This window comes from Nerophis ophidion, linkage group LG06 (assembly GCF_033978795.1).
Source record: "Nerophis ophidion isolate RoL-2023_Sa linkage group LG06, RoL_Noph_v1.0, whole genome shotgun sequence".
Taxonomy (NCBI): domain Eukaryota; kingdom Metazoa; phylum Chordata; class Actinopteri; order Syngnathiformes; family Syngnathidae; genus Nerophis; species Nerophis ophidion.
Window position 1 is genome coordinate 48,130,868 of NC_084616.1, and position 14,428 is coordinate 48,145,295.

The following is a 14,428-nucleotide window of genomic DNA, read 5'->3' on the forward strand; positions in this document are numbered from 1 at the left end:
AAAGGGACAAGTGGTAGAAAATGGATGGGTATATATAAATTAATAATGTTGTAAATACAAATCTTTGTATATATAGAAAGGGTGGTCCTAAAGAGGCATTTTTGGAGGTCTCAAGAAGGTCAAAAATACAAGAATGTGTGTGTGAGTGTGTGTTTGTGTGTGTGTGTGTGTGAGTGTGTGTTTGTGTGTGTGTGTGCTGGCAATGCTTACTTAATAGGGACATCGCTATCTTTACACAGTCACCTTTAGGAGACCTCTGACGATATGGGGACAAAAAAACAGGTCCACTAAAGGGGAACCTTTTTAAATGATAGTCAGATCCATTTTGAAGGTGCCTGTGTGATTTTTAAGCTTTGGCCCATTTACTGGTTTACTGGTTAGTTTGAGTGTGAGACATTTGCACAGTAGCTGGTACATTTAAGTGGTAAAACTTCCTATAAGAGGACGGCTTTAGCGCTGTATTCTGAGGATCATGTCATATTTAATTTTTACTTTTATTTTTAAGTGGTCCTGGAAGAATGATCAGCACATTACTTCATCAATCCAGAGATTTAAAGATGTGTATGAGCTAACTGGGCAGTGGTCATTTTACCAATTTGTTTTTTATGCCTCCACAACCTGTAGAAAGGGTGGTGCCCGCAAGTGATGATCAAAAACTTGGTCCCCATTACCATGAATTGATTAACGTGGATCCCGACTTAAACAGGTTGAAAAACTTATTCGGGTGTTACCATTTAGTGGTCAATTGTACAGAATATGTTCTGTACTGTGCAACCTACTTATAAAAGTTTTAATCAATCAGTCCATCAAAATAAAAATAAAAGAAACAGTGTGTGTGTGTGTGTGTGTGTGTGTGTGTGTGTGTGTGTGTGTGTGTGTAGTTGTGATTGAATACACCCTTTACTCTTTACTCTTACATGAGGTGTACCCAAACATGAAAAAAAACAAATCGATATAATGCAGTGTAATTCTTCACCACTTTAAAAAAGTAAATAAAATAAGAGTGTCCTTACTTCACTGCTGTTTCACTTAAAATCGTGTTAAATCTACTATTATTTGACACATCAGACATATTTTGTGTTGTATTTATTTAAAATATACTGTAAATATATAAATAAAAGACAACCGTTGTGATGGTTGAACCTTATCCTTGTGAGCAGCACCATCTAGCGGTCGTTTTAATACCAACTCCAAGGTTGTACATGATCTCGCGAGGTTTCGCTGCAACCTCTCGTTGGTCCGCCATCCTTGCGGCTCTTTGCAGAAGGGCACGAAGAAGACCGAACCAAGGCGCAAACAAGCTGGCCCTTCTTTCTCCCAACATGCTGTCCAGGCTCGTTATACTTTCAGGTATGAACATCTGTCGTGTTTGATAAAGTTTATAAAATTCCATTTGACCATGGTATGACTAAAGACAAACAAATGTTGGGGTTGTGAAGCTGAAGGGTAAAGTGAAGGCCGCACATTGAATGAGTGGCGAGCTCAAGATCACCATGGCTAACAGAATAAATATTTCGCCTAAATGCGTTTTTAGGTATGTTATTATAACTAGTTTGTCAAATTTTAAAGCATTCATCTGACTTTTTAGTCGTAGCAAGTGCTACATGATAAATGTGGACTGACCAGCCATGTTAGCATGCGAGCTAGCAGATACACACTGTCTTTGGATGTCACCGTTTTGACACTTAGCTTAGAGCTACTTCGTGCACTTTAGCTATTAAAACATAACAAACTATTATTGGTCAATAAATGCATTTTACCGTTCGCTTTGCAATAAAATATATGACTTTGAACAGTGTTTACTTGAACAAACGTATCTAATGTGTCAATCTTAATTATTTTTTAAATTAAACTTAACTATCACTTTACGGGGGCATTTGAGTGAACGAAAACAAACACAATTGACCCAAAAATAAAAGGACCTCCAAATGCGAGAGTATGTAAACATATTTTAAACAAAAACAACTGTGTTCATGTTAAACCCAGATTCCGATCTAACAAAGGTAAATAAATGATAAATGGGTTGTACTTGTACAGCGCTTTTCTACCTTCAAGGTACTCAAAGCGCTTTGACACTATTTCCACATTTACCCATTCACACACACCTTCACACACTGATGGAGGGAGCTGCCATGCAAGGCGCTAACCAGCACCCATCAGGAGCAAGGGTGAAGTGTCTTACTCAGAACACAATAGGGTTGGGTATCGTTTGAATTCGAAAGATTCCGATTCTTTGTTTCGATTCCGATTCCTGACGATTCTCGATTCTTCTTGTACCAGGTAGTCCCTGAAAGGTGGTATGTATTTTGGGTTGAGAGTTTTCACCATATCGCTGCAAACATAAACAAACATGTAATGTTGCTGTTACTGTTTAGCCCAGTATCAATTAGCTTAGCTCTAAGGTTATTGCTTAACTAACCTAAATGTTGGAGGTTCCACCTCTGAAAAGGGATGCAGTCTTTTGAGTATGTGTGCAATGACCTTTCTGTGGCACTTTTCCGTCTGTGGCACCGACATCTTCCCCATGGCCTCTTGGGTGAACGGAGTACGCTGAGCACATCACGGAGCCTGGCGAGCAGGTTGTAAATTGTCTATGAAAAAATACGCGGGCTAATTTGTTAGCTGCCTCAACGTTGGCGCAAAACACATTATTTATTGTATATATATTGTTTTACTTACCGGATTCGGACTGCTGTGCAGTCACCGAGGTGCCAGACTGGGCGTTGGAGCCAGAGGAAGAGGCAGAGGAGGACAGTCTGCGCAGCGCGTCGAAGACGGGACACGCGTTTATTTGTACTCCATGAACTCGGAGGTGCTTCATCATGTTCGACGTGCACCCTTCTAAGCACGAAATAGTCCTGTCGCACGTGTTACATTTCACCGATTTTTCATTTTTTTTTAGTAAAATAAAGCCACACTTTCGACCGCCGACGCCCGCTATCCATGCTTGACTGACTTGCTCGGCTATGCTAACACTTCCGGTGGTGGGCGCTTCTTCGTTGGTGTTCAGCGGCTTCTTCTTCCGGTCGGCGGACTTATTCTTTTTTTCCGGTCGGCGGACTGGGTATCGAAACTAAGAATCAAAATTTAAACTTTTGAAGGATTCCGGGAGAATTGGAAAGTTAGTCCCGGTTCTAATCGATACTCGATACTCGAGACCCAACCCTAGGACACAACGGACGTGACGAGGTTGGTACTAGGTGGGGATTGAACCAGGGACCCTCGGGTTGCGCACGGCCACTCTCGCACTGCGCCACGCCGTCCCCGGCCTTAACTCATTCTCTTTCACTGCTACATCAATATGGAATTGCTTGGTTGATTGAAACTTTTATTAGGAGATTGTACATTACAGTACATATTCCGTAAAATTGGCCACTAAATGATAACACTCGAATAAGTTTTTCAACTTGTTTAAGTCGGGGTCCATGTAATGGTAACATGGATTCCCAACAGGTGTAAAAGAAGTGCATCTCTACCCTCCTTCAAAACCGCACTAAAAGAACACCTCCAGGCAATTACAACCCTAGACTAACAGCCTCCCCCCACCACATCCCACCTCCCCAGGTTGTAATTTATCAAATCAAATGTATATACTTGTTCTTATGCTTTCTGAGCTCACTATTTTCACTGCTCGCTGTACATATCCTACAGAGTCAGACCTACACTGTTTCAATGTCCCTTTCTCAGATGATATAATTGTTGATGACTGAAGTGCTGATATCAACCAAACCTAACCACGCGCCCCAACTCCCTCCACACCCCACCCCCGGATTGTAAATAATGTAAATAATTCAATATATATACTCTGATGATTATGCTGATAGTATACATTTATACAATGAATTTATTAACGTGGACCCCGACTTAAACAAGTTGAACAACTTATTCAGGTGTTACGATTTATTGGTCAATTGCACGGAATATGTATTGTACTGTGCAATCTACTAATAAAAGTCTCAATCAATCAATTTAATATTAAATAAATCTCGAAAATTGGAAGTTAAACCGCGGCGGCATTGTGGAGATATTTATAAAATCTTGCCTTCCTTCCTATTTCCTGCCAAACGAACTGTTTGGAATGTTCACAACTTGTACAACAGTGAGGAAAAACATCACTGAATTATCCATAAATGGTATAAATATCAAGAGTGCCTTGTGCGTGTCCGCCATTGTCGTCTGCACTGTTGTCAATAAGCTCCTTCTTTTTCCCCACTCTTTTGTTGTGGGGCAGAATGCATGTATCTTTTGCTTTTCCATTTCTGATACAAATTAGCGTATAGTTGGAACTTATATCTATCAGTAGTCTTGCCATGGAAGCGCTAAAAACCACAACAAAGGAGAAGCGGAGTCAAAGCGGGGGAAAATTAATGCCCACAAAACGGCACATTCTTAAGAGACGGCCAGAAAACAGCTTAAACACTCTGTAAAATATAATTCATGCAAACTTTTGACCAAAGAACCACAATTAAATGTTGTGTGACAACAAGGAAGTGTTTTATAAAGAGAAAATCATCAAGTTATGACCCCTTTAAAATGAACATAACTATTGATAATGCATATAGGTACAGTTTAGTGTTCATACTTGTATCTTTGTCATCAGGCCAAAGTTAGCGTATTCAAATTGTCTTTAAAGTAAAGATATGAAAAATCTTTTATATATTGATTAATAAGGTTTTAATGAAATAATATACCAACAATTTGATGTCCATGTTTTTTTGTTGTTGTCCTGTTTGCAGCTAATTCCCTGAAAAGCAGGGGGCACCTTGGAGCTGGGTATGTAGTTTTAATACTTTTAAAACAATCCACTCTTGATTGTTGATGTTGTTTAAGTCACCCAGTGTTTCCCACAGGTCAGGCATCTATTTGTGGTGGTGTGGGGAGGGGGGGGGGCGGGGGGGGGGTAGCGGCGATGACCAAGAAGAACGTGGAGTTGGAATATAATTACAACACTTAATATACCTATTTATATACATATTTATGTATGATAAATGGGTTGTACTTGTATAGCGCTTTTCTACCTTCAAGGTACTCAAAGCGCTTTGACACTATTTCCACATTTACCCATTCACACACACATTCACACACTGATGGAGGGAGCTGCCATGCAAGGCGCTAACCAGCACCCATCAGGAGCAAGGGTGAAGTGTCTTGCTCAGAACACAATAGGGTTGGGTATCGTTTGAATTCGAAAGATTCCGATTCTTTGGTTCGATTCCGATTCCTGACGATTCTCGATTCTTCTTGTACCAGGTAGTCCCTGGAAGGTGGTATGTATTTTGGGTTGAGAGTTTTCACCATATCGCTGCAAACATAAACAAACATGTAATGTTGCTGTTACTGTTTAGCCCAGTATCAATTAGCTTAGCTCTAAGGTTATTGCTTAACTAACCTAAATGTTGGAGGTTCCACCTCTGAAAAGGCATGCAGTCTTTTGACTATTTGTTCAGTGACCTTTCTGTGGCACTCTTCCGTCTGTGGCACAGACATCTTCCCCATTGCCGCTATTGTGAACGGAGTCCCATTGCTTTTATGAGCGGTCAAGCGAGTCAAAAGCCGAAAAAAAAAAAAAAGATTGTTTAATATTTTTTTATTTATTATTATTATTATTTTTTTAGATTTTTGGCGGCCGTGATTCTTTTGTGGCGGGCCGCCACAAATAAATTAATGTGTGGGAAACCCTGATTGACCACTGATATTATTTTTTCAATATATTTATGTAGGCTGGTCCAGGCATCTCGCTCCCTTCACACATCGTCCCAGAGTCTGGCCCCGTTGCCACCCCTTCCAGAAACGGGAGGCAAAGTCCGCCATGGCTTCTTCCCGGAGGAGCTTTTCCAGCTCCTGTACCCTAAAACTGGTGTAACAGGTCAGTTGTAATAAGCCAGAAGCATTATTTACTTTCAGCAAATGTGCTGTCGGTCAGACACGCACAATCAGTCTGTTTTTGTAAAATTAAAGCATCCCAAAAAATTGCTGTCAGAAGGCACATCATAATCCATCATTTGATTGATCCAAAAAGGTGCATTTACAGTGGAACTTATTTCCATGTTATTTGATAATGAAAACAGAAATAATCCGTTCCAGATTTCAACTGTTAAAAAAAAAAAAGACTCTGTTTACTGTTCCAATACAATTGTAAAAGTAAGCAAACCAATTTAAATAATGGCAATCACAAACAATTAAGATGTGGGTTTGGCTTTTTTTGCTATTATGTTAAATTTCTGGTGTTCAAGTCATTGTGGTGTTCTTTGCCATCACTGGTTGCCCTTAGCTTGGCATCACAAAGAAGCCAAATCAAAATCAAAACACTCCTGAAGTTCATTCTTGAGAAGCTCACGGCAGGGTTTCCGCTACTGTAATTGATCGTGGCGCCCCGCCGCGGCAAAATAAAAAAGCCGCCACTCCCTCAAAATGAGTTTGTTTTTTTATTGTGAAAAAAAATTAAGTAATATATGAATGGCTACATACATCTTAATTGTGCACTATGGACCCCAAGAGGGACAAGCGGTAGAGAATAGATGGATGAATGACGAGTGATGTCCCAAAAATTTGGCCACTGAAAAAAATTTGATGTATATCTAATCCTTTCAGCATTGCCGAAACAGGATGTTGCGATGACGTAACCAAGATGCATGAGATTGTCTGCGGCAGAAGCAGGATGTGTGCGGCGTAGACGCACTTTATTTTATTCGAAATACACTCGCGGACAGTGTTCTACAAATTGTGCAATGTACAAATATTAAGAGTACAGTGGTGGCTTTTAAGCTTTTCTTCCCGGACATGGAGTGACAGACGTAGAGTATGCAAACACAAGTGTGGTCTCCCAAAACAACAGAAAAAGATGATTTGGAATGGCGTGGCTCTGTTGTGTAGAGCGGCCGTGCCAGCAACTTGATGGTTCCAAGTTCAATTCCCACGTCCGCCAATCTCATCACTGCCGTTGTTTCCTTAGGCAAGACTCTTTACCCAGCTGCTCCCAGTGCCACCCACACTAGTTTAAATGTAGCTTAAAGATGTAGATAATGGGTTTCACTATGTAAAGCTCTTAGCGTTGCAAGCGAAAAAGCGCTACATAATTATAATTCACTCCGTAGATTTGTTACAAGTCAATTATCAAAAAAGAAACATTCACTAAAATGATTGCAGAAGTTTCTAGAAACTTGAAAAGTTCAAAATAAAGTGCATTGTACAATAACCATCAACAATTGTAAAATAAAGCAAAATTATGTTGTGTTAATACTAAGTAATAACACAGATTTGTTTTTAAATAAATGTATAACATTTTTAAGCTTTTTTAAAGTAAATAAATGCAATAAATGCTGATTTACCTATTCTGTGTTATGTGTCTTATGTTGCACGATTGCACCAAGAAAAATTCCTAGTTTGTGAACCCGTTCTCAAACAATGGCAATAGAAACTATTCTGAATCTGATTCGGATCAATGCTGATTATGCAAATGGTATGATTACATCTAATTGACAATGCCCCCACCACGTCATAGCCACGCCCCCATCGCCACAGATATACTGGCAATCTGAGGATACATACCTTCATGGAGCAACTTTTTCTCAAAAAAAGAAATGTTTAACTTCAGGGTCAGTCAAATGTCAAAGGTCCATCGTACTTGACCATCAAAAGTGACCATAAAGGAACTCTCTGCCGTCTAGGACCCTACATGCTGGGTACTGGTCTGCTGACCTACTTGCTTTCCAAGGAAATTTACGTCATCAACCATGAGACTTTTATCGCCATCTCCGTGCTCTCCATCATTGTGTATGGTGTCAAGAAATTTGGCCCGAGCGTGGCAGCTTATGCTGACAAAATCGCCGAGGTAGGTTGACGTCATTCTGACTGTGTTGAATGAAGCGGCTTGTGCTCACAAAACTGTCCATGTTTTTCTGCAGGAACAAGTGTCCAGGGCTCAGGAGGTGAAGGACCACGCCATCGTTGTTTTAAATCAGGCTATTGAGGATGAAAAGAAGGAGCAGTGGCGAGTAGCGGGACGCTCAATGCTGTTTGACGCTAAGAGGGTAAGGTCTTCTCTGTTCTGACCTTTTTGCGGGGGTTAAATTCTGAGACCATGCGTCAAAAGTGAAAAAAACGGAAGTAATTGATAAAAATTTATATTTTTAATAAATTTTTAATTAAAGTATGGATTATTTTATTTTATTTTATTTAGCCTTTATTTAACCAGATAAAATCCCATTGAGATCAAAGATCTCTTTTCCAAGGGAGACCTGACCGGGAGGGCAGCAGCAAGGTTACAATAAAAACAGTAAACAACACATAAAACATCACATTTACAACATTAAAACTTGCTCACATCACACGTGCATACAGACAACGTAGACTGTAATCAATCAATCAATGTTTACTTATATAGCCCTAAATCACTAGTGTCTCAAAGGGCTGCACAAACAACTACGACATCCTCGGTAGGCCCACATAAGGGCAAGGAAAACTCACACCCAGTGGGACGTCGGTGACAATGATGACTATGAGAACCTTGGAGAGGTGGAAAGCAATGGATGTCGAGCGGGTCTAACATGATACTGTGAAAGTTCAATCCATAATGGATCCAACACAGTCGCGAGAGTCCAGTCCAAAGCGGATCCAACACAGCAGCCAGAGTCCCGTTCACAGCGGAGCCAGCAGGAAAACATCCCAAGCGGAGGCGGATCAGCAGCGCAGAGATGTCCCCAGCCGATACACAGGCAAGCAGTACATGGCCACCGGATCGGACTGGACCCCCTCCACAAGGGAGAGTGGGACATAGAAGAAAAAGAAAAGAAACGGCAGATCAACTGGTCTAAAAAGGGAGTCTATTTAAAGGCTAGAGTATACAAATGAGTTTTAATGTGAGACTTAAATGCTTCTACTGAGGTGGCATCTCGAACTGTTACCGGGAGGGCATTCCAGAGTACTGGAGCCCGAGATGAAAAAGCTCTAAAGCCCGCAGACTTTTTTTGGGCTTTGGGAATCACTAAAAAGCTTTAAACTCATTCAATGTAACAAGGATTTGAAGTTGAATATTCGATTGTAGGTTATTCCAAGCTTTCGGTGCTGAAAACCTAAATGCTTTCTTGCCAAGTTCAGTTCTTACTTTGTTCTTCATTTTGTCATCCCCATTCATTGAACGCAGATTGTGACTTCCTTGTTTTTTTGTTAAAAGACAAGATAGATAAGATGGAGTGATACAAAGAATGGTTTTGTAGATGAAAACATACAAATGATTAAGGCGTCGAGCACATAAAGATGTCCAGTTAACCATTGAGTATAACACACAATGGTGAGTAAGGGGAGCGCAGTTGGTGATGAATCTCAGTGCCGCGAGGTACATACTATCCAGCTTGTGGAGACAACCAGCAGTAGCATTCATGTACAACACATCGCCATAGTTAATAACAGGTAAAAAGGTTGTTTCCACCAATTTCTGTTTCACAGTAAAAGAAAAGCAAGACTCGTTTCTATAATAAATCCCAGTAAAAGTTTCAGTTTTTTTTACAACATACTGAATGTGCTCCTTAAAACTCAAGTGGTCATCAATTTAAAATCCCAAATATTTAAAGGAAGATACTAACATTTGTTGCCCATTTCTCGTTAAAATATTTTCACACAGTGCTGATCTTACAGTTTTTGATGTGGTAAAGAACTTACACTTTGTTTTCTTTGCGTTTAAAACCAGTTGAAGATAGCAAAGTTGTTCTTGTACTCTGTCAAATGCATATTGTAGTTATTTAAAGGCCTCAGCAGGAGTTGGTGCTGTGCAGTATATGACAGTATCATCAGCATAGAAATGGAAAGTTGAGTTCGGAATATTCTGTCCAAGATTATTTATGTAAATAGTGAATAATAAGGGGCCCAACACAGAACCTTGAGGGACACCCTTTTTCACTTGCAGCACGTTTGAGGAGGGACCTTCTATCTGTACAGCCTGAGTTCTACTTGTTAGGTAATTTGCAAAACATCCAACTGCTTGCTGACAAAAACCAATAGCTGAAAGAAGTTTGATTAAAATGACATGATCAACAGTATCAAACACCTTTGAAAAGTCAATAAAGAGAGACAGACAACACTGCTTCTTGTCAAGAGCTTCAGTTACATCATTTAAAAACTTCATGGCAGCAGTAACAGTACTGTTATTTTTGCGAAAACTTGGCTGAAATGGTGACAGAACAAAGTTTGTGTCCAAAAAGTATTTCATCTGTTTACTGACAAGGGATTCAAGCACTTTTGCCAGAACAGAGAGTTTAGAGATCGGTCTTTTATTATTTAGATTACTAGGGTCACCTCCTTTTTAATAGGGGGATTACAAGGGCAGATTTCCAATCCAAGGGGATTTCATTTGGAAATAGAGTAAGGTTAAAAATGTGAGTCAGTGGTTCAGATATAATTTCAACTGCGAACTTTAAAAAGAGCGGCTCCAATTTATCTGAGCCAGCTGGCTTTCTAGGTTTAAGTTGTTTTAGAGCCCTCATGACCTCTGTCGTGGTAAAGGGCGTAAAGTTAAAAACCTGGGTATTTTCATCGGTTCTTTCCGGAGTTAGCGGAACATCAGTAGAGTTGTCAGAATTGTAGAGAAAACCAGAGGAAATAAAATGGTTATTAAAATAATTACCCATTTCTCTTCTGTTACTTACTCTGACACCATCAACAAGTATACTAGGTGGGTGATTGACTGAATTACAACAGGCCTTACAAAGATTTGATGGTTTTTCAGAACTTCTTTGGGTGTTTGAGGTTTTCAGTTGTTGTGGACAAATAACATTCTGAGTTGACTCTCCGAAGGAGAGAGGTAAATTGATTTCTTAATTGTCTAAAATTCAACCAATCTGTTTCTAACCCTGACTTGCGTGCCCTGGCTCAAGCATTATTACGCTCATGCAATACATCTGACAGGTCCGATGTAAACCACGGATTGTCACGTCCATTAACCCTAAATTTTCTAAAAGGGGCATGTTTGTTCACTATACCCAAGAAGTTTTCGTGAAAATATTTCCAGGCCAGTTCAACATTATCAAAAAGAGCAATTCTATCCCAATTAAAAAGATGCAAGTCATGTAAAAAAGCTTGCGTCTCAAATAATTTCATATTACGATTTTCAAGAAGACGAAGCTTGCTTTTAGGAATCCTTGTGTCACGCACTACCGCAATCACACAATGATCACTCACATCATTAGGAAAATAAACAGGTGCAACAATTTTAAAGGGCATATTTGTTAGATTTAAGTCAATGAGTGTATCTTTTTGAGGGCATTTAGAATTAGGTCTTGTAGGGGAGTTAATTAATTGTGTTAAATTTAAAGATTCACACTGTGCTTTCAAAGAGTCAGACACAGTTGTGAGCCAGTCCAAGTTCAAATCACCAACCATCACTAATTCATTGTATTTCAGTTGAGACAGAAGCTTCACAAGAGTAGATAGGGAATTACTAGGGGCTTAAACTACTGTGTCCACAAGTTAGCCCTCCTGCTAACTTGTTGATTTTCGTCGTAATTTAGATTAACATTTGCAATAAATGTACTTATTAGACAACCCATCTTACAATGACTTCATGTTACGTCATAAATGTATGCCAATTTACGTGATAAGTTTTATGCTTTACTCGCACATATAAATTACCGACTTTGTGTAACCCAGGTATGTTCTGTAAAGAAAAAGCACAACTGAGCGGGTTTCACCAAATATAAAAATTGTTGGTTGACATCTGCTGATCACAACATGAAATTACATAATAGGAGTCGGTAATTAAGTTAAAGTACCAATGATTGTCACACACACACACACACACACACACACACACACACACACACACACACACACACACACACACACACACACACTCACAGATATACACACACACGCACACTCGGTGTGGCGAAATTATTCTCTGCATTTGACCCATCACCCTTGATCACCCCCTGGGAGGTGAGGGGAGCAGTGGGCACGCCATTTTTGCCAAGCAGGGAGGTAATGGGTCCCATTTTTATAGTCTTTGGTATGACTCAGCTGGGGTTTGAACTCACAACCTACTGATCTCAGGGCAGACACTAACCACTAGACCACTGAGTAGGCTACTGCAATAATAATTACATCTTAATTAGTTGTTATACCCATCACTTATGCCGGTTTATTGTTGTTCTCAGAACAATGTGGCCAGGATTCTGGAGACAAACTACAGAGAGAGATTGCACACGGTGACCAATGAGGTGAAGCGGCGCCTGGATTACCAAATCGCCCTGCAGGACCTGCAGCGCCGCATGGCCCAGGAGCACATGGTCAACTGGGTGGAGAAGAGTGTTGTAGGCAGCATCACCCCTCAGCAGGTAGGTGACTTCTCACTATAGGTTGTTTCAACTTCAGCGGTTAATACATTTCAACAGATAGAAAACATAAAAGCAACTTAATTGACAGATGACAAAAATAAAGCAGACATACACTTTTGTATATAACATGCAAGTTTAATATATTTTCCCGCTTCGACTCCGCTTATTTTATTGAAAATCATTTTTGCGACAGTTGAATATCAAACAAAGACAAGTTCACTTTAAACAAAAATGTTTTAGCTGTATATGTGTACATACAGTACACACATGCATACACAGTCCTAAGTCCATACGACCAAACTTAAGAGAGATAGTGAATACTGATGATGTTTGAATCAGCAAAACAAATTTTGTTAATATCTTCTAAATGAGCATCTAAAATAACTGCTTAGGCAGACAATTTGTTCTTAAAAATGTTGCTGCATCAAGTTTTTTGATTAAGTTTTCTCACTCATACAGAAACACCTGCTCAGCTATTTTGGTAAATGGGAAGTTTTTGACACTAAACAAATTAAATCCATTAAGATATGCTGACTATATAATAGATTTAGTAGGTGGGTAAAAGCAGGGTTTTTCGTTCACACATCTTTGTGGTGTGCAGAGCGACTGCTTTAGTGATCGCTCTGTTCATTGTGCTTCTTTCTCATCATACATGGTATAATTTTACATACATTGTGTAAATGGTTCCACCACAGTGAGATGCATTTTAACCGGTGTTTGTTGTAGTCCTGCTCGGCTCATAGAGTTGCATATTTTGCACTCAACTGGAGGTTTCGGTTTCAGATGCTGGAATAAGTTTGTGCTGCAGCCTTTATTTAACAAACTTTGCACCGTTCAGTCATTTGTTCCCCGTCTTTTGCCGCAAAACCAATGCGCAGACAACACTTTTGTCTCGTTCTTGTTGGCATTTGCCATGTTTTGAATTTCCGCTAAGGAAGTGAGTGTGTGGGCGAGGGCTACGGAAGTTCATGGGGGCAACACATTTTTTTTTATCTTCTGCAACAAAAAACTAATTCATCGATAAAATCAATATATGGCCCAGGCCTTTAACAAAAACAGATGTATTATTTTTTTTAGTTGTTTACTGACAAGCGGCTAGCAGCTAATTAAGTGTGTGCCTCCGTTCCTAGTGCGAAACCAACCCCTTAGCTAATAATAAACACCTCCACTGCGGAAAATACACTGCATTTCTTATCACCGGAGGATGAGGCCAAACATGCCAGGAACAGGCAAGCTAATAGCTAAGCTAACCGTTGAGCTAGTTTAAAGTTAAAGTACTAATGATTGTCTCACACACACACACTAGGTGTGGTGAAATTTGTCCTCTGCATTTGACCCATCCCCTTGATCACCCCCTGGGAAGTGAGGGGAGCAGTGGGCAGCAGCCGTGCCGCGCCCGGGAATCATTTATGGTGATTTAACCCCCAATTCTTTTAAAACAAGACTAAAATATATGTTCTTCAAGAAGTCTAGATAGAACCAGGTTGCAGCAGAAAGTAACTAACTATTAATAAGTAGATTAATAAGCGCTAGAGAGAGGATAATACAACAACTGTTGGTGTGTCAGCATTGTAACAGTTAGTACATGTCACATAAGAGTAGGCCAGATCGATCCATAGATTGTTGGTGTCAATATTAGTAGTATTAATATGATCGATACTGGAGTATTTACAGTAATTAAATCAATCTTCTTCATTCCGAGAGCTTAATTTGTATTTGTTGTTGTTTTCAGGAGAAAGCGAGCATTGCCAAGTGCATCACAGACCTGAAAGCTCTGGCTAAGACCACACAGGCCAAAGCTACAGTCTAAACTGTCCAATCTTCTACAAACTCTTTGTTCCAAGATGAGACGGGCACTTTGTCTTTACAACGCCAACTCTGCCCCTTGTGGTCAGTCTCTCACTCTTGTGGGTGTGTACAGTCCTTCCACATCAGCTGATAGTCAAATAAAATAATTCCTATTCAACATAACATTTCTGGCTGCTCTTTATTTTCACTGATGTTCTCGTGCATATATAATCTGTGACTTGAATATGACTCATACTTAGGTTCACTATTTTTACGTCCACAATTACACACATTAATAAATACTTGCACAATGG

General features: G+C 39.8%; 1 protein-coding gene across 1 annotated transcript; it reads left to right on the plus strand.

The window, feature by feature from the left end:
- Positions 1-1,215: 1,215 nt before the first annotated feature.
- atp5pb (ATP synthase peripheral stalk-membrane subunit b) lies at positions 1,216-14,297 on the plus strand. Its single transcript, XM_061903997.1, has 7 exons — positions 1,216-1,350; positions 4,737-4,773; positions 5,721-5,866; positions 7,668-7,831; positions 7,905-8,030; positions 12,147-12,326; positions 14,059-14,297. Exons 1-7 carry the CDS (start codon positions 1,323-1,325, stop codon positions 14,134-14,136), a joined length of 759 nt encoding a protein of 252 aa, XP_061759981.1. The 5' UTR covers positions 1,216-1,322; the 3' UTR covers positions 14,137-14,297.
- Positions 14,298-14,428: the final 131 nt, after the last annotated feature.